This window comes from Parambassis ranga, chromosome 13, assembly GCF_900634625.1.
Source record: "Parambassis ranga chromosome 13, fParRan2.1, whole genome shotgun sequence".
NCBI lineage: Eukaryota > Metazoa > Chordata > Actinopteri > Ambassidae > Parambassis > Parambassis ranga.
Window position 1 is genome coordinate 5,744,655 of NC_041033.1, and position 19,472 is coordinate 5,764,126.

Below are 19,472 nucleotides of genomic sequence, written 5' to 3' on the forward strand. Positions count from 1 at the left end.
GGCAGAGGAGACAAACACAAATTGGACAGACATGGGTGTAAGACATAATGTCTCTGTTAAACTATATAATTACAGTTTGTCATAGGGAAAGACGTGTGTTTTATCACACTTCAGCAGTTTACAATTAAAGGTAGGGTAGGAGATTTCATTCTGATGCACTTTTTGTTAAATTAGTGTAAGTTCTCTTTACAATCCGATAGCAACCGATTAGTTCGGCAGTTTCGCTTTAAAACTGTGGAAATCTGTGGAAGCTATAAAACGCTAAAAACATCAGCCAATCCTACGAGGCACCCCTGCACAGAGTATTGGCTGGTTGTCACTCTCTTCCTGCTCTGCGTGCACCAGAGAGGTACGTGCATGATGGCCTAAGTCACAGACTGGTTGGGAGGCGTGGCTTCGGGGTGAGCTTGAGAGAAAGGGGCGAGTGTTTACTTTCAAAATCTGGCTGACTTTCACTGAGTTTTCAAAATCTCCTACCCCACCTTTAACAGTATAAAAAGCAAATATGGTGTTTTTCTGCATGTAACTATGTCCTTTATAGATTTATAGACAACACAAAAAACACATTTGCATCTCAAGCATTTGCATCTCAAGCATTTGCATCTCAAGCAATGCTTCAGATAAATGCTTCAGGTAAAACACTGTCAGGTACATCACCCAAAAAGATCCAAGGGGACCCGCTGCAACAGTAGGTGAGGGTGTTTCTGCTTACAGAAAGAAGAAATCCTAAATGGGGTCTGACCCCCAAACTCTTTAAGATCATTTTGACAGTGATGATGATTGCTGCTGTGGATCAATTACAGGACAAGGATGCCAGCTTTAACTACACAGACTGTGGCTGTAGGACTAAGTGTAAAAATGTAAGAGTGGACTATGTTGAAACAAGTGACTCCCTCCACTAGAGATAATGTGATGTAAACTTCTCAGAGAGGCATTCGTAAACAATTCCAATACAATGTGTTCCAGTAGTGAGGATCATTACTGTACAACACCTAAGACATTTCCCTGAAGAGTGTACAACTGGATTCTTTGTTTAATAAGGAAAGGAATGGAGAGGAAATGGCATCTGCCTGTGGTGCAACTCACACTCTTCCCTTCTAGTTTTCTTGCTTCATTTCTCTGTCACAGTATACACTCTGCATTCCTCACCTTAGGGTGGGTTGTACCTGGCACAGTGATGTGAGGAGATACTAAATTTCTCACACACACATACTTTCTTGTGGCCACACTCACCCAGAAACATTGGCTTGGCACCACAAGTTTGAGTAAATAAAGCCCCTGTATGTTATTTATGACTGTTAGACTGCACTAATTCTAAAGGTGTAGCTTCATCTTTATCTTACCTCTTACTAATGTTGTCGTGCTTGTTTTGTGAGAGCCCTGAGAAAACTGTATCTCTCACGCTTTTGGGCAATTGATAATGGTTGCATACACCGTCTGGCGTCAACAATTTAAATCCCCCCCCCCCCCCCCCCCCCTCATCTGGTGCTGACAACAGAAGAACGGGTCTCTTGTTGACCGGAGTCAGACCGAAAACCAGTAAGTGGGGTGAGTCCTCATTGTGACTGAGACGGTTTGAGATGAAACTGAGACCACGCCACTGTAACCAGACAGAGAGCCCTTGTATTCACACATACAATACACAACACAATGTAATAGTGTGTGTGTCAACCTACCCAGGTAAAGGGGAGTAGATTATAAAATACACAATATATCCCTGTGGAAAGAAGAAGAAGAGACCATGTGGTTAGTTCGGTCCTGTAACTCAGCATCTATTGAAAAAAGGAAGCAGTGGCTGAGTGTGGGAACTGTTACATAATATTGTTAACAGATACAATACAAACAGAGTACTTGTGAATGAATGCAGGAGGCATTCTGTGTTCTGCTTATATCATAGTGTAGCATACAGTGACTACAGAAGTTTGGACTGAATTTTGATTTTCCCATTAACTAAATAGTACACAAACACAAAACACAGCCAAAGAGGAGCACAGGTCAACCGCTAAGTGTAATCCTGCAGCATTCCTGATCATTTTGTTTAATTCTTGTGTAAATAAATGATTTACAGTATTTAAAAAAGCATGTAATATACCGTAAATACAATTTGGACCCTTTATTACTGAGCCTGTTCAATTTGAATAAAATTAGAGACTAATATGAAGAATAAGCTTTATTCTTCAACTCTTGCGCTTCACCAAATTACTATACAACCAGCTTTTTTATCACACACTGTGCCATTGTGTATTTAATCCTGTTAAATCAGATTACAGCGCACAGCTGATGCATGCACAGTGGAGCCTGGAGTAACAGAGGATGCTGCTCTTATTCCACATCCTCTAATGTGTTTTGAAATGAGGTTATGTAACACAACTACAGAATCATCTCTGCTGTCAGATTGGAGGAAACGCTCCTGGCAGAGCAGATGGGTGTTAGAATGATCCAGACCAAATAAAGACATAAATAAACTTCAAAAGAGCTCTGTACAAACATGAAGCTGAGAGATAAAGCAATAGACCCAGAGCAAAAGTGAACCAGCAAATGCTAGAAAAACAAATACCTTCTCCTATTAGAGATAATTACAACACAGGAGATTGGGGACAGGGATAGAGGGATAATGTGTCTAGAAATTCCAGGGGAGTCCCCGTGGAACGACGTGGGATTTTATACATGAGGCTGGCACGGGAGATAAGGCCTCCACACACACACACAGAGGGGTCATATGAGGAGAAAGAAATGAGTAAAGAGAATCATTTTAATGTGGTTTTATTTTGGTGCCCAATGTAAAAAAAAGTAATTTAAATCATACCTAAACACTGTAAAGTGTGAGTCATGGTGATTTAATGCTGGCTGCATCATGAATGCCTGTTGCTATAACAATTCAGTAGACGTTCATGCTTTTAGTTATTGTACCTGATCTCATAATTTAATGAGAAAAGACATTCTGCTGTGTCTAACTTACTTTAACAGTAGGTAGCTTATACTGGCATTTCTGTGTGATTGATTCATACATTGAAGCTTTATCTTCAAAGGATTTCCAGCTGTTCTTGGATATTAAAGTGAGGTATTATACGTCAGATTTTCATTTAATTGGAAAAAAAGAAAAAGAAAAACACACACACACACACACACCACAGTCAGCACTAAGTTGTGTGAGTATCTCGGCGATCTAAAAGCTCCACTTCCTGCTACACCTGTTTGTCAGGTAGTCCTGAGCTCTGCCGGTCTGTACGCGCAACGGAGACACTGACTCATACCAAAAAACTATGGGCGGAATTTGACGGAAGCTTTTACGCAGCTTGGAGTTTTTTTTTTAATCGTTTCACAAGTGAACTAGTTTTTACTTCTAAAATGCGTCGACTGCTGCGAGGAAGCGGCGCAGTGAATGCTGTGTGGTTCGTGTGTCTGGTCAGCAGTTTCGGTGAGTGAACTGGGCCACAGCTCACCTGCTTCTACAGGGCTAACGTAGGTCTAGCGTAAAGTTGGGTTAATTGCGCTGCTACTTTAAGTTACATAAAACATTTTACTGCCGAAATTATTATAACGATAAGTGTGATAGTTTCTTGAAGTTATAGCCTATTGTTGCTTTTCTAACACGCTTCATTTTCAGAATAGAAAACTTCCAAGCGAGGCTGGCGTGTTGGAGTAAACACACACACGGCCGTGTACGCACCACGCTTTACGATAGTTTCTGTGTATTACGTGATATCGTTGTCAGGCAGAGGTGGCAAACTCTTCTAGGACACATTTCAAATAAGAATACAGAGCCAGCTACCTGCCAGGCTCAGCTTTAATAATGGCAGCCCCGTGAGAAGCCAAGCTCGGAAAGATTGTGACAGCTGGTATGCACGGAGTCTTTTTGCCAAACATGGCTCTTAACTGTGGGCAGCTTCTCTCTGCAAGCCTCTAACCCTGTTCACTGAAGGGATATAAATACAGCAATGGCTACTGTCATAACACATGAGGACATTAGTGTCACTTTTGTTTTTAAAAAACCAGCACTATGAAATATGTGAAGAGCAAAATCCAATATGTCTGCCAAGATGTTTCTAAACAAATGTTGGCTAGTGCAGGTGTCACCTCAGGACAGCTTGGGGACTTCTACAGTCTTTCACCTTTTTTTGAACAAATGTCCAGAAACCAGGTGTCCACATGAGCACTCATGAGCTGCCAGCTTTTTCTATCCAGCCATACTGATTAACAGATTGTCAGTATCTTCAGGTTCAAGAGCTGTTCAGTTTGATCAGAACCCCTCTGCTTGATTTAACACTTTTATGAGGAGATAGCTTTGTTCATGTTGTTAGCTCGCTTGTTCACCCCGAGGTCTTTTTAGATGAGTCAGGCTGATGGAGTGAGATCTCTACTGCTCTTTTGTGTTAGACAAACTTTGTCCTGATCACAGCTCTGATGAAACCAGTGGTGTCAGACTCAGATTGGTTATATCTGCTGATCACTGGGATTACTTTGGTCTGTCCCTCAGAGAACAGGCAGTTTGAGGATTTTGAAATAGAAAAGGATTCTTTCATTCATTCGCCCCAAAAAGCAGTGTGTGTATGTCAGCGACGGCTGATGTGCAGATGTTACTGTTCTTTTGTTCATCTTTTGTGTGCTATGTGTCAGCCTGTTGGTCCACCCACCACTTACTGTGCATCCAGAAAGTATTTACAGTGCTACACTTTTTTCACATTTTCTTCAAATTATTCCAAAATAGGCTTAGGGTAGAAAGGGTTAAAGTCATTTTTTACCCCCAAATTCAGCACACAATACCTCATAATGACAAATGATAAAGTGAAAAATGTTTGTTTAAACCTTTGGCGAATTTATTAAAACTTAAAAAAACAAAAATACAACATGTACATAAGTATTCTCAGCGATTGCCACTCAAAATTGAGCTCAGGTGCATCCTGTTTACACTCATCATGCTTCAGATGTTTCCACAACATGATTAGAGTCCATCTGTAATTAATTTGATTGGACATGATTTGACCTGTGAATATAACCTGCCCAATACAGGGAAGCATGGGGGTAGCAGCATCATGATGTGGGGATGTTTTTCAGCAGCAGGGACTCAGAGACTAGCCAGGGTCAGGAAAAGATCAATGCAGCAATGTACAGAAACATCCTTGATGATAACCTGCTCCAGATCGGTCTGGACCTCGGACTGGGGTAATGATTCATCATACATCATACATCATACAGGACAACAACCCTAAGCACACAGCCAAGATAACAAAGCAGCAGGCTTCAGGACAACTGTGTGAATGTCCTTTCTCTGGAGAGATCTGAAAATGGCTGTGCACTGATGCTCCCCATCCAACCTGATGGAGCTTGATTGATTCTGCAAAAAAGAATGGGACAGACTGACCAAAAATAGGTGTGACAGGCTCATAGCATCATACTCAAAAAGACTTGAGGCTGTAATTGCTGCCAAAGGTGCATCAACAAAGTATTGAGACAATGTTGTCAATACTTATGTACATGTTTTATTTTAGTTTTTATTTTTGAGAATTTTGCAAAAGTTTTGCACAAACTTTTATTATGAGGTATTGTGTGTAGAATTTTGAGGTTAAAAAGCCATTTAGGGAAAAGGCTGCAACACAAGACAATGTTAAAAAGGTGTAGCGCTGTACTGTTCCAATCTGAGATGACAGCTATATGACGGTTGTGATATATGGTTTACTAAAGTCTAGGTTCTAACTAATTTTGGATTTTTTGGAGCAAATACTGATTTAAGAGGGTAAAATAATCCAATATATTGGCTGAGATGGTGACAACCTATTGATACTGCCTACCTCAGTAACATGGCAAACAAAGCTGATAAAAAAGAGTGACCTATGTCAGCAGCAGGGTTAGACGAGGTTATGGGTTATGTTTTTTGTTATGTTATAGTTTAGAACTGTAAAGACTACTAGAATTCTAAAGATAGTGTTTATTTATCATAAACAGTGGAGTTGGACTGTATGCTGATAATAGTAAATAAGTAAAAATAAATTAGGTGATGGCACTACTTAACCCCGATTATCTTCTGCATTATGTTCTGTAAACACACACAAACAAACAGCAAAAACTAAAAACGTATTTGCTGATATAGATTTGTGATAAACTAAATAATGATCATGATAATCTCAGAATAAAAAAAATAATTACCCTGCCCCTAACCTTTTGTAGCAGCTTAATGAGGTTGACATTTGTGTTTCAGATGGAGTAAAGTAAGTTAGATTATTGGTGTAAAATTGCCTTCAAATGGGAAGAGGCTTTTACCTTTTTTAAAGGATAAATCCTTAAAATGTTTGAAAACCCCTGATGTTTGCTTTAACAGTTTTCAGGCGAATTGCTGCGATTTGTCATAGATTGTTGCGAAATTTGTTTCCATGGAACCTTAGATATCAGATAGATAACATTTTTTCTGTTGCCACATCAGGGCAAAACAAAAAAGCACTTCGCTATGTATTTCCTTCTAAGATCAGGCCTTTTTAGTTTTTTATTAGTCTTAAAGGTAAGATTAATACAAACTAAAAAGGCCTGAGCAGCCATAACCTAGCTTCACAACTAATTTCAACTGATAGAAACGTTATCTTACCAGTTGTAACCATTCGCCTGTAATTGGACTGGCTTCATGTGATGATTTGCTGTTTGCCTTGTTAAAAAATATTTGCTGCCAGTAACACTATAGCTTTTCAAGTTTTTATGATTGGTTGTATGTCTATCCAAACATGTCCAGAGTGAGTTTATTCTATTTGTTGGTACAGCCCACTGGAGATCTAACTCAATTCCACAGAGACATATAATTATTTGTATAGAAAAGTAATTGAAATGGTGATGGGATGGTTAGCCAGGCTGAAACTAAGATGCTTTATATAACTAACCTACATTAAAACATAGCTAAGTGCAAGCTGTAAACAGTCTGTCAAACAATCTGTTAAATAGTGTTTGCTGTGGCTGCACTGACTTGACTTTCTCTAAGAGATAACAATGGACACACATCTAGAGAGACATGGGGCAAAGCTTTATCTGTAGTAGAAGACACTTGACAGACACAATTGTAGCAAGTCGGTACAAATTTAACAAGAGAGGCTGGTGAGAAACTTGTGTAAGACTGTCACTCATCTCTGTGTCTACTAGGAGGGCTTTGCTGCACTGACACTTTAATTTCACCTCGTGGGAGCACATTTATAGAAGCTATCAGCTTTTTATTTACTATTTTGTCACTCACGGTGTGTTCTCTTTGTACCGTACTCCCATTGTTTTATTACTGACCTCTTTATCACATCTTTTTCTCCCCTCTCCCCTCTAACCTCCAGCCTCTTCTCTAGTGTCCTGCATCACAGTGCATACTCCAGCAGAGCTCCATGCTTCTAAAGGAGATACCATCTCTTTGTCCTGCACATTTACTTCTACAAGTAGGCCAACCAGTAAGATGAGTGTCGACTGGTCTTATAGGCCCCAGAGTGGAGGTCCACCACAGACAGTGAGTATAAGCTGATCAGAATTAATGAGAGAACAATGCTGTAATATAAACTGTGTTCCAGTTAGTTATTGTTAAAATGATCATTCATGCTCCATTTGAAGACAAGTTCATCTAAAATATAAATATTCTCGGTCTGAAGTCATCAGTTCAGACTTCCTTAATGAATACACACACTACATAAACACAAATGTACTGATTTGTTATTGGATTTAACTCTTAAAAAACAGAGCAAAATCTTTTCAGATCCAAGATGAGTGATAAAAGTAAAAACCTACGCCTGGAAAAAAACAAAAAAACATCTGCAAGCAATGCAGATGAACAATACCTGTTATATTGGGCCACACCACCAACCTGTAGGTTACAGTTACAGAGTAAGTCGTTAGAATGGAAGGTCTGAAATGAAAAATTAAGGTATTGTTTCCTGGTTACTGTATTGGTCAGGCAGTAAATTTTGCTCTAGTAACTGCTGTACAACTCGTTTGAATATGCCGTCCCTTTATTTGCATTCTTGGCCAGTGTGTCTTTAGTCTACATGCCCACCTGCTCTGATAGTAATGGTACCCTGGAACAAATCCAGTTCAAAACTTTGATTTATTATCCTCACTGTTGAGGTTGTGTAACGGTTGTATCGTTCTACTCTATCTCTGAGTCTTTTTTTGAGGCTTCTCTTCTAAACCCTGGGTGGCCATCTACCTTAATCCACATTGGTATCGTGGTCTTGTTCAAAATGCGTTAGGATGTATCCATCCTAACCCATAACTGCACTCAGTCTTTTAACCCAGCACTCCGGGTTGTGTTTCACTGACCCATCGACTAAAATGCACCACATAATTTAAGAAGCTCCATTTGTACTTGAAGATAGCCATCAAGTGTGGTTCTGTGTAATTGCATTTGGACCGTAGGAATCCATAGTGTGGTAGCTGCAACCCTATATGCAATCATTTTCTATAGGAGCACTCAGAGTTAAGTGGAGGCTAATGTTTTGTGGCTATGCTGATATGGAGTGCCGCTGGTTTCGTCATTACGATGTACTTGTCTGGTCTCAAAAGTGTGCAAGAGGAGGGGTGGTAAAAGGACTTGGTGCATGTTATATTGAGATGAAGTTAGTGTGCACGTGTGTCACTCCGCAGATAGCGTAGTGTTACCTTGCAAAGCAACATAGCTATTAGTGAAAAGGGTGTGTCAGCTTCTACCTAAGAGAAAAAACACACCAGTTCTCACATTTCCTCTGACGGTGCCCAGCTAACTTGTTCTCAGATAAATAATCAATGGCAGTTTCCTGATAAGACCCATAGATGGAACCAAGTCTGAAAGTTTCTAATTTCTATTTCTAAGCCTTCATTTACTTCCAATCCAATTTCATTAGCTGGCTGGTTTATTGGCCTGTGTGTCCCTGGTCGTATATCACGCTGGGAGAGACCATGAATAAGCATGTGCAAACCTCTATCAGAAAATATAATTTTGCTGCCAAAGCTGTAGTGTCAATCTGAAATGCTGCAGTGCTTCAGTGGCTTGCATAATTACCTTGGTCCTGATGAGAATTAATTTTGTAGATTGGAGAAGAGAGGCTGGGTTGTGTTCAATCAAAAATCAGTGAAAGCTGACGGTAATTGGAGGATTTGGCAATTGAATTCTGCTGAATAGTGACAAATATCATTCTGTTGTTATGATCTAAAACTTGAGACAGTGTTGAGTCAGTAGAAGAATTGTCGAAATGTCTCAGACTGGTTGTGTAGGTGGTCCCAGTTGGAAACAGTCCCACATCTTTGGTTGTGTTGCAGCACTTTCCATAAATTTAAAAGGACCACTGTGTCTAATGTTTGTTTCCAGACTGAGCAGACTGTAATGTAGTCACTGACTTCAAGCTGCTCTCATGTAAGGCTGAGCTCTGCCAAGTCCTTAAATGATCAGCCGTGGATGAATAACAGCACACAGAGATGAATAGCTTTATCTCAGCCAGGCCTACAATCAGCTTCTCAGACAATATGCAGACACACAGTTGTAAAACCATAAACCTCTATCAGTGATTGTTCAGGTGAGTCTGTGTTTGCTTTTGCTTTTCTGCTTCAATGTATTGGGAAGCTCTACCATATATTCCTTATTGACACTGTTCCAAGTGTTTTACACACTTCAGGCAGTAAAATGGAAACTTTACAGAAGGCATATGTTTGCATGAACGTGATTTAAGAAGTAAATATTATTTTAGAGCACTGTATGTGGAATGCTGGCAGATATTTTTTATTTTAAATGGTGTGATCTGGATATTATACAGGTAGAACTTGTATTGATATATATATAAACACTGTTGACAGGATTAGTACTATTATGCTGTAAGACATATATTGTGTTTGGAACAACTGCAGGGAACTTTTTCTAAAATGTAAATGTTATGTAAATGTAAGAGTCATTAACTGTTGTTGCAAGTCTGGCAAGACATTTTGTCTTTTTATGATCCTTTAAGTGTAAAGTATGACCAGCTTCCATGGTGTTCATAGAGAAAATCAATAAGTGCTCCTGCTATGCTTTAAAAGTACGGATGAAGGCCATGCAGTCTTGTCTTGCCGATAATCTTAGAACATCTTGATGTCATTGTGTCTCATCTGACTCCACCATAGCACAAGACATACTCAGGAAAATGCACAGCCACTTGTCAGATATGGCTGCTTGTGAAATGTATTTTTTATCATAATATAAGTGTCTCTTTTCTGGCCTTGTGAAAGTTTTGCCCTCCTACTCAAGCTGCTGTAGTTTCTGAATCAAGAACAGAGTATGTTCAGTCACTTGTTCTCTTTAGGTTGGTGTTTACACTACTCTGCGATTGCAGGTGCGTCATAAAACCTATTAAAATACAGTGCTGGTTTACATGCACTGTAGCGCTTCTACGTTTTTCTCCACCCACACACATACTACACGCTTCGAATGTCATATTTTAAGAGAGTCTGGGTCAGCTCGATGTGGGAGTAACAAAGGGATGGGAAAAAGTAATATGTTAAACTAGAAGGTAAATTGAGTTTTGAGACACCAGCAGCTTGATGCCCACACAGGAATGTCCTTCGGGAGATTCAGATTTTATTCATATTTCTTCTTGCAGTATGAACATGGAGCCCTCTTCACTTTGCTGTCAACAATATTGCCGGCAGAAATTGTCCCATCACCATCTGTTCCTTCAGACAAGTTAGATTCAGATGTGATTAGACTAATTATCTGCTCCCTGAACAGGAAAACTCATCATTAATTTAGGTGTTACTCTAGAGTGACACAATCCATATCTGAGTAGGGAAGACTGCACATGACCACCATCACTTAACTGTACCTATTCATTGGTTTATTTCTTTCCTGCACCAATTAAATACGAACTTACAGCCTTAATCAGGCCACAGTTCATACATCCACACTCATCAATATAGAAATATAGGCAAGTATATGTACATTCCTCACTGTCTCTCACTTTACAGTTTTTCCACTTCTCTTCGCGGGCATTCCCTCCAGTCGACGGTCAGTTCACCGGTCGTATCCGGTGGCAGGGAAGCCCGGCACAAGGCGATGCCTCCATCTCTCTTATCAACGCCACGCTGCAGGATAATGGGACTTACACATGCTCAGTCAGAAACCCTCCTGATGTGCACGGGTCCCCAACTTCGTACACTGTACTCACTGTCACACCAAAGAGTAAGATGGTGCATATACATAAACACATCTGAATGAATCATGTGTTCACAATGGAATCCAAAAAACAGTCATCTACACCACTTTTGAATATAAAAATATATGTTTTAAAAAGTAATTTAATTTTGGAATAGGTTAAAGAATGGTTGATGACAAACAAAATAAAAGCTGTGTTGTTAGATGTTAGACTTACTGTTGGAAGCAAGAATGATCGAGAAAATTAGACACAAACGTAGGGTCAGATGGGAAGATTGACACCAATATCAAATCTATTTAGATCCTATTTAAGAGTAGTTGTCAGACATCCAGGAAAACAGTGGCATGTACCATCTTATAATGGCAAATTGTTTACAAAGAGCAGATATGTAGTGATGTGGGTAGGTGGATTGTGTTACCAGAGAACTATGCATCCTCTTTCTGACCAGCTGCTCTACAGATGTGGGAGTGGTTCCAGTCATCTCATCTCATTTTCTGGGAGAAAAACAGATTTTTCATTATGTTAACTATGTTGTGCTTGTTTTTTCTTGCTGTTATAGTGGATGCCATATTTTCACATCAAGTGAGGGTTGCACTTGTAGAGCTGCTGTATGATGTACGAGCAGTGTGTGCATGCAGCTTTAAAATGAATGCCATCAGCAGATGGTTTGATGCCCTGTCTATGTGTGGTCATAAACAATATGTCAATATGTGCCTGATAACCTCACCTTCTCCTCCAAAGTGCCCAGCATTCGTTTTTCTGATGTTGCTGTCCTCCTCGCCTTCATCCTCCTCCCCTCTGCTATCATCACCGTCATTCTGATTGGACGGATGCTCTGTCCCAAGAAACAGCATAACCAATCAAAGGCTTACAGATCACCCATAGAGGTCACAGAGGGGTGAGTAGATTTATTCCATCAATTGCTAGTGTGGGTCTCCTGGGGATAATGATTGTTACGACAGGCCTTGATGAGCATAGATGTGCTGGCGGATTGCTAATTTGATGAAGGTTAAATAAGAATTTGAGTTTTAGTAAAGGCGTCTGCTTGTTGCAGAAAGCTGATAGGAATCAGTAATGAGTCTGCAATTAGCCAATTAGCTCATCTACAGGTTGGATTATCATGCAGCACAGTTAGACAGACACATGAGCTGGTGCAATACAGTGTCTTCATTACTATTTATTACCTATATTATTTATTACTTACTATTTTAAAATAGTCAATTTATTGTTATCATGTAATAACTATAACTTCTAACGTGTATTTCTTTTCAGTTTTATCGTGATTTTTTTTTTCTTACCTCAATGCATTATCAGCTTCCCTTGACTTGTAGGTCTACTACAAATTTTAGGATTATGTAGTATGTAGTATAGTGTAAGTATGTATCTAAAACTTGCTTGTCCATGTGCGGACCAAAGCTTTGGATCATTTCTGGCTGTGTCTTCCTCCTCTGCCCTATACGCCATAATTCTTCCAGAGCTTAACTACCCCCAAGAGTCATTCACAATCCATGAGGGACATCTAAAAAAATGCAAGATATGATTTTTTGTTTGAGCCACAGCCCAGGAGTCCTTATTTTAAGACATGAGAATAGTGTAGCATTTGGAAGTTGTGGTATTTGCTTCCTTTCATTAGCGTTAGATATTACTGGTTTTCACTTTTTCTTGTTTTATTATTATTTTTTTAACAACAAAGACATTTTGGGATGTGTGTGAAATTCATTCTTAATTCTGCCTTCAATTCTGTTTTTGGTCTAAATCAGATCATTTTATTGTTGTTTACAGTTCTATTTGTAACATTTAAACATATAAAGGCCTTTTCATGGTCATTGTGAGTGTTATTGTCATTACAAACCATTGTTTGTATCCATTTTGCTTTCATCAGAGAGGAGTATGGCATCCATTTACCTGCAGAAAAGAAGCCTACATGCTGCGAACTATATCTGATGGTACAGTACAGAATGTTTCATTCCAACCCCCTGCCTTAAAGCTCATAAATAACTTAATGTGACATGTCTGCCAGATACATTTCACATGAATAATTTTACATGCCCTCTCTTTCTCATAACAGGACTGGAGGGTTTATGAAATATAGACATTTTTCAATGCACTTGTTTTGTGTCTGGGTCTGTGTATATGAATGTGTGCTTTCCTGGCCTTTTCAGGACTCAGAAGATGAAGCAGAGTACTATACCCTGAAAAAGAAGCCTCCCTCAGATGAACACTATGTAGAATCTCAGTGCTAGAGAACCCTGGTGGTCAGGCGATGTAACTGCAGCCTCTGGGCCATCTGGTGCCTTGTAATGGGAGGTACTAAATGGAACTCAATGCAGGATTTATGTACATCACTCACACAGTCACTTTGTTAGTGCTGGAGGTTTGTTTTTGTAGTGACCACTGTGGAAAATACTTCAGCAATATGCATTTAACACTTTAATTAGAGTTTCTTTTTTGGATACAAATATGTAAAAAAAAATATACAAACAGAGCACTATTTTTATACAATTCAACTGTGGGAAAGATAGACAGGCTGTTGTGTGGATGTTTTCTGTTTATCCCCTTTGCACTATAGCCTGTGCTTTTCAGTCTGGTGCACACAAATGAGCAGTATATGTATAATCATAGATATATAATTATACTATATATTATCACTGGATGATTTACATTGTGTAGTGCTGTTCGTGCAGCTATATGAAATCTGTCCTTATTGAGCTGTAGTGGAACATTTCTCTTTAACATTTGGAGAGAAGATGCTCGGTTTGATTCTGAACATTAGCTGTGACCATGTAATAATATTTATAGAGAACACTGCCTGTACAGTCTGTTTGATATGTTTTTATTCCTCTGTGGTGTTACTGTACCATGTCAGCAGTATCTGCTTGTGTGCCATCTTTCTAATGTTTTGGGTATGTCTAGCTGTAGTCTCTTGTGGAAGTGGTTGTTTCATGAGATAAAAAAAGGGATGGAGCTTTGGTTTTGGATGTACAGCTCGCGTTTGTTGAATTTTTCAGCAACACTTTTGCCTGAATAAATTGTTTATTAGTTGATTTTTTTTTCTGGGTTTTGTGGGAGGAATATTATTGCATTTTTTTTAAAGATGCGCCCAGTTAATATATAAAAAAGGGCCATTAATTAGAAGCTTCTTTGCTATCAATCGGCACCATTTTCCCTTTGTCTTTTTTTTGGCCTTTGAGCTTCACTTGCAAATTGTGGTAGCATCTGTCTCATTTACGCATTCGTGCACCTTGACAGTCATAAAATTACCTAATAAACAGTTGCCAATGAAACACACAGAAAAGTCCTCATTCTGTCTCATTCCTTTTCCATTTCTCAGTCAGCTCATTCATGCCCTCTAGGTTTTAATAATTTACACACTGCTATGCTGAAACAATTATCATTCCTGCTTCATCTGGACTACCATGGCAACAGCTTACTCCTGTCAGGCAGATATTTAGCAAATTGATTAAAGAGTAAAAATACTGGGCTCAATTTTCTGGATAATCCTTGTTTGGCAGGAGCTCAGTTAGGTTTTCTTCTCTTGAGGCTGAAGAAATACAACATCATTACTGTCAAATAAAATGTAATATAACTTACTTGGAGAGATTTACTTTTGTAATGTAGATGCACATAACATCTGTTTTTTTCCCCCTAAATGGTCGATTAAGTGAAACATTTGGCCTAATGTCTGCCTTTGGGCCCAGCAGAGAGGGTGTAACAACTCTACCCCAGTGGAAGGGCTGCCGTTTTGCCTTATTTATCACAATTTATTTTAGCTGTCAGGTATTGTTACTGGCAGGAAGCATTGGAAGAAATGGCAACAATGAAATGCAAAACTCTCCCAAACAGCAGCATCCAGAGGAAGCCAGCAGGAATGGCTGAGCCACTAACCAGCTCCACCCCTACCAGAGGGAAATCAGGTCCAGTGAGTGTGCAGAATGTCGACTCTTCTGGGTAAGTGTGATATTCATACTGTAATATATTATTCCTATTTCTTGACTTTTACTTTATGCTTTACCACAATATGTGCTTAGGAGATTCTCTCTCTTAAGTCCAGTCTAAAATGAATTTTTCTTCTAGCTTGTCCTTGTGAAGTGAATCTTAATGGAGAAACACTTGTGCACCTGTGCTGTTGTGTCAGATGGAGTCATGCCCCAGTTCAGGAGTGGACAGCTGGTATGCTTTTATGTTGTTGTTACTGGTGATACACCTTTTGATTTGCAATGCCCAGGGCCCTCACACTCAGGTTCAGATAGAGAGGGAGAGCATGGGAGAGAGGAGATAGTGAGCAAAAGTAGATCAGACAGGTCTAAACTATGTATTTGTAAAGTGATAAACCTTACAGTTTTGATCTTTATAGTAAGGTAAAATGAACTTCACGCATTATAGAAGAAAGAAGACTGCCCAACACAAGCTTATGACTAAACAGTGATTCATCATTAGCCTCAAGTTGAATTTTTATTAAATGGATTAGGTATACACAGTGCAATGAGGAGAGGGCTGGAGGTCACACTTTATACACAGATTACTCATCTGGACTGCTTTACATGAATGATTCAGAACGGGTGGTTTATAGCTAGGGAGCAGCACAAGTAGACAGAAAATGTTCTGATGTCAAACATATTTATGGGAAGAACAGATATCTGTCACTAATACAATATGCATTTAGAATATTAAACATTTACCCAAGAACAACAACAAAAAAGCAGTTTTAGAGTGGAAGAAAGATCTGATTTTATTATAATTTAATGTGGCTTTGGGCAGGATTCTTGCATGATTCTTGGAAATTCTGATTTCATAGTTGTGAGCATTAGAAGAGCACATCTGGTTACAGTGTAGACGGACAACAACACCACCACCACTCAAGTTGGACAGATGGACGCAGCATGAAATCTCTGGTGTTGAGGTTAGTCTCCTCTAATCTGCAGTCTTTAACCTGAAAGCACTCTAGCTGTCTCCAATAACTTTACATTTAAGACAACAAAATTGTGCAGCTGATATATTTTAATGTATAGACTAATTACTTTGTGAACACTTTGGGATGTAACAAGGAGTGACACTTTCCTGCTCAGCCAGGCATACCTACCTTTGCTTCATTGTTCCACTCCCTTTTAACATTTACATCCCGCTCTTTTATTATTTGTCAGTTGTTGTTTCTGTCCAATGATTCTCAACAATGAATCATTTCATGTGTGACATTTTAGCTGCTGCCACACATGAAAAAGTATATTATTGTCACCTTGCCTGGTAATAATACTGTTTAGTGTGAAGTGAGTGATTTTATGCTGCTACATTTAAATCAGGGTTATCAATATTATTGCCATGTCAGTCACTTGACATCAATCTGTAGACAGTGGTATATTTTTGGTGCATTTATGCAACTCACCTATGGGTGGATCTATGCAGTAATGAGGTAGTTTATTGCTTTTTGTTACTCTTGGGAGTCATTTCTGTCAGCTTCTGCAGTCATTGCCCAACCAAAAGGGTCTGGTTATTCATTAGGCCTTGAAGTTCATTACTCTTGAAAGTACATCCACATGCATGCATGTATGTCATTGAATGCTGCCTCAATATGATTCTGTATAACATGCAGATGGAGGACTGCATGTGAATCTCATTGTCTTTCATGGATACATTGACCTTTCATGCTGCAAATGAGGACCTTCATCACCGTCAGCCTGAAAGGACAGCCTGCGCTGCTGGTGCACAATTCAGCAAACAAGGTGCAGCAGGCATGATCCACATAAAAAGAGACTGGTTTATGGCTATACAAGCACCTACCAGTTTACAGGAAGGGTATTGTAACTTAAGTGTATTTAAGTGAACATTGGCCACTGTTGATGTGGTAATGTATTCAGCTGAAGTGTACGCTCTTTGCATGTTATATTGACAGCTTTGCTGCTTGCACAGCTGTTATTGCAGTGTGTATAATATACCAGCTTTGTGAACAAGCACTAACACCCAATCCCCAAATCCCATCAAAATCCAGAGAGAGAGTAAGCTAACTCTCTGTACAAGGTGTTTTAAAATAATGTTGCTTTACTGTTACTGACTATATAGGACAGAAAAACAGCACTAATACCACGTATACTGTAGAAAAAGGATGCCCTATTTGGGGCTGGTGAAACACCTTTCCTGTTTTTTGGCCACTAACTAATTTTTCCGGATTTAAAAAGCACATAAAGAAGCACATGTAACACTGGAACTTAGCAAAAACAGGCCTTGCTAAAACTCTTTGCATGAATGATTCAGTTTCTTGTTAGTATCATAGAAAAATTTGATCAAAGACATGGCCAGTGCCTGCTTATCAGCAGCTCAGTTCTTAGCTGGTCTTTACCAGCCATACTTTCTTCGAATGCTAATGCAGCCAAAGTCTGTGCCTCAGCTGTATACAATCTGACCACCTTAGCTTGCTAGTCAAAAAGTATTCTATATCATTACATCTTCTGATCTCAAATAAAGACACCATAGTCCCTTATTGAATATTTAGTGAAATAGATTTAACTTCTGGGAACCAATGATGTCACTGGTTCCTGTTTTTTTTATTTTTTTTTGTTTTTCTTCAAAGTCTGTAAATACAGACTTTGAAGCTAAAACAAAAAGCCTTTAAAAATGGTTGTCATTTTAACTATATCCCTGTAGTGATATAGTTAAAAATAGGGGATATTATCCATAAATGGCAAAATTAAGTCTTCCTTCTTCAATTCATGTTTAATAACAAACCACAACAATCACCAAAGTGACTGTGTAATTACTGTAAGCAGCCGTGTAAAGTATTGCCAGAACACACAACTTGACTGTTTCTCAATACTGGCAGGACTGTGTGACATTATTGATCTCTGTGGTCAGTACAACAGCAGATTCAGCTGCTTAACAGCTGTACGATCAAATACCTGGGAATACATTAGCATATCATGATGTTCAAGATGAGGAGCAGCTGCTGTACAGTATAGGCTCGGTTAGTTTCCAGTCAACCTCTGGTCAATCTGTTACAACTGCACATGGATTGTTTTCAAAGACCAACCCACACACTCCTGCTCTGTTTCTTTAGGTACCATTGCCCAGGCCTCAGCCTGATTTGACTCTTGGGAATTTGAGTGCTTGCACATTTATTTTTAATTTAGCCAACCTCCATCAACTATAATAGAAGATTGTGATTGTGTTTCATATTTCTCTCCTAAATGATTTGTAGCAGAGCTTCCACTGAGGGGATTTGATTTGCAGTGATTTGCGCCTTGATGTTTAAATGCTGGTGCTGTGTTTTCATCAATGTGCAGGAAAATGTTTATAATGAATGGAATGCAAATAGAGAACAGGGGAGAGGATAAACACTGTGTGTTAGATTAAGATCATGGTGAGGAGTACTGACTGTGGGTTATTCTTCACAGGCGAGAGGCAATAAGTAGTGGATTTTTAGTTCAAACAAAATGACTGAAGCAGTTTAATTATCATTACAGCTGTTGCAGTTTTCTATCCGTTGGCTATGCTTCTAATTTTCTAATCTTTTCAGCTTTAATCTGTTGGTTTTCATGAAGCCATTGTAGTGTTTTTTTTCCAGTCATTTGTTCAGATTTCTGTTTTCTGTTTGTGTATCTGAATATTTCTAGAAGAAAAATCTCACACATCTTTATTTTTGTCTTTATATCTGAGCCGAAATATGTTTTCTTATTTCATTGGGGTAGCCCAGTAGGGGATGTGAGCTTGCAGCTGTTCAGTATGAATGTGCATAACTGTACCAAAAGTAAAGCAGGGCACTGCTGAGGAAGATTGTGCACACTCAGCAGAACCCTGCATGATTACACTGTCTGTGTCATACAGCCTGCTATTGGCCATGATGACACATAGTGATGATGTAGTACAGCCAAGAAATGGTGCTAGATTTTGTGGCAGCAGCGGCCACCGGTGAAGGCCTGTGGCTCAGTGGTGCAGGTTAATGGTTTCCTTTCAGTTAAGTGGATGTGGAATAATCCTGTAAAAGAGAAGAATAGCAGAGAACCACCCGTCAGGTCTTGCTCTCCCTCTCTCCCTTTCCCTCCATCCATCCTTCCATCCCTAGCTCTGTCTAAGCCCCTTTTTTTCTTCCATCTCTCCTTCCATCCTCATTGTTTCTGTAGCATCTGCTGGTGCTCACTGGTGTCAGAGCGGGGGTGGGGACTCCTCTGACACCAAAATGTGTGTGTATGTGTGTCAGTGTGTGTGTGTGCATTATGAAAGACAAATACAGAGTGTGGGTGTTTGCATGAGCATGCGCCTCCAAGCCTCACTGTATGGTAATGGTTATAAATGTAGTTATGGGGATAATGCATGCCTTGTGCTTGCTCATTAAACTAGTGTGTGAGTGTGTGTGCGTGCAAATGTGGACACAGGGGG

General features: G+C 39.4%; 1 protein-coding gene across 1 annotated transcript; it reads left to right on the forward strand.

Annotated features, from left to right (window-relative positions):
- The first annotated feature begins 3,187 nt into the window (after nucleotides 1-3,187).
- mpzl3 (myelin protein zero-like 3) lies at nucleotides 3,188-14,398 on the forward strand. The gene is made up of 6 exons (XM_028419640.1): nucleotides 3,188-3,418; nucleotides 7,299-7,465; nucleotides 10,921-11,134; nucleotides 11,850-12,006; nucleotides 12,991-13,054; nucleotides 13,271-14,398. Exons 1-6 carry the CDS (start codon nucleotides 3,349-3,351, stop codon nucleotides 13,349-13,351), a joined length of 753 nt encoding a protein of 250 aa, XP_028275441.1. The 5' UTR covers nucleotides 3,188-3,348; the 3' UTR covers nucleotides 13,352-14,398.
- Nucleotides 14,399-19,472: the final 5,074 nt, after the last annotated feature.

Excerpts from the sequence above, each read along its gene's own strand:
- mpzl3 (XM_028419640.1), top strand. The coding sequence starts at position 3,349 with ATGCGTCGACTGCTGCGAGGAAGCGGCGCAGTGAATGCTGTGTGGTTC. Across the intron at positions 3,419-7,298 it reads GTGTCTGGTCAGCAGTTTCG|CCTCTTCTCTAGTGTCCTGC; the intron begins GTGAGTGAACTG and ends TCTAACCTCCAG. Across the intron at positions 11,135-11,849 it reads ACTCACTGTCACACCAAAGA|TGCCCAGCATTCGTTTTTCT; the intron begins GTAAGATGGTGC and ends TCTCCTCCAAAG.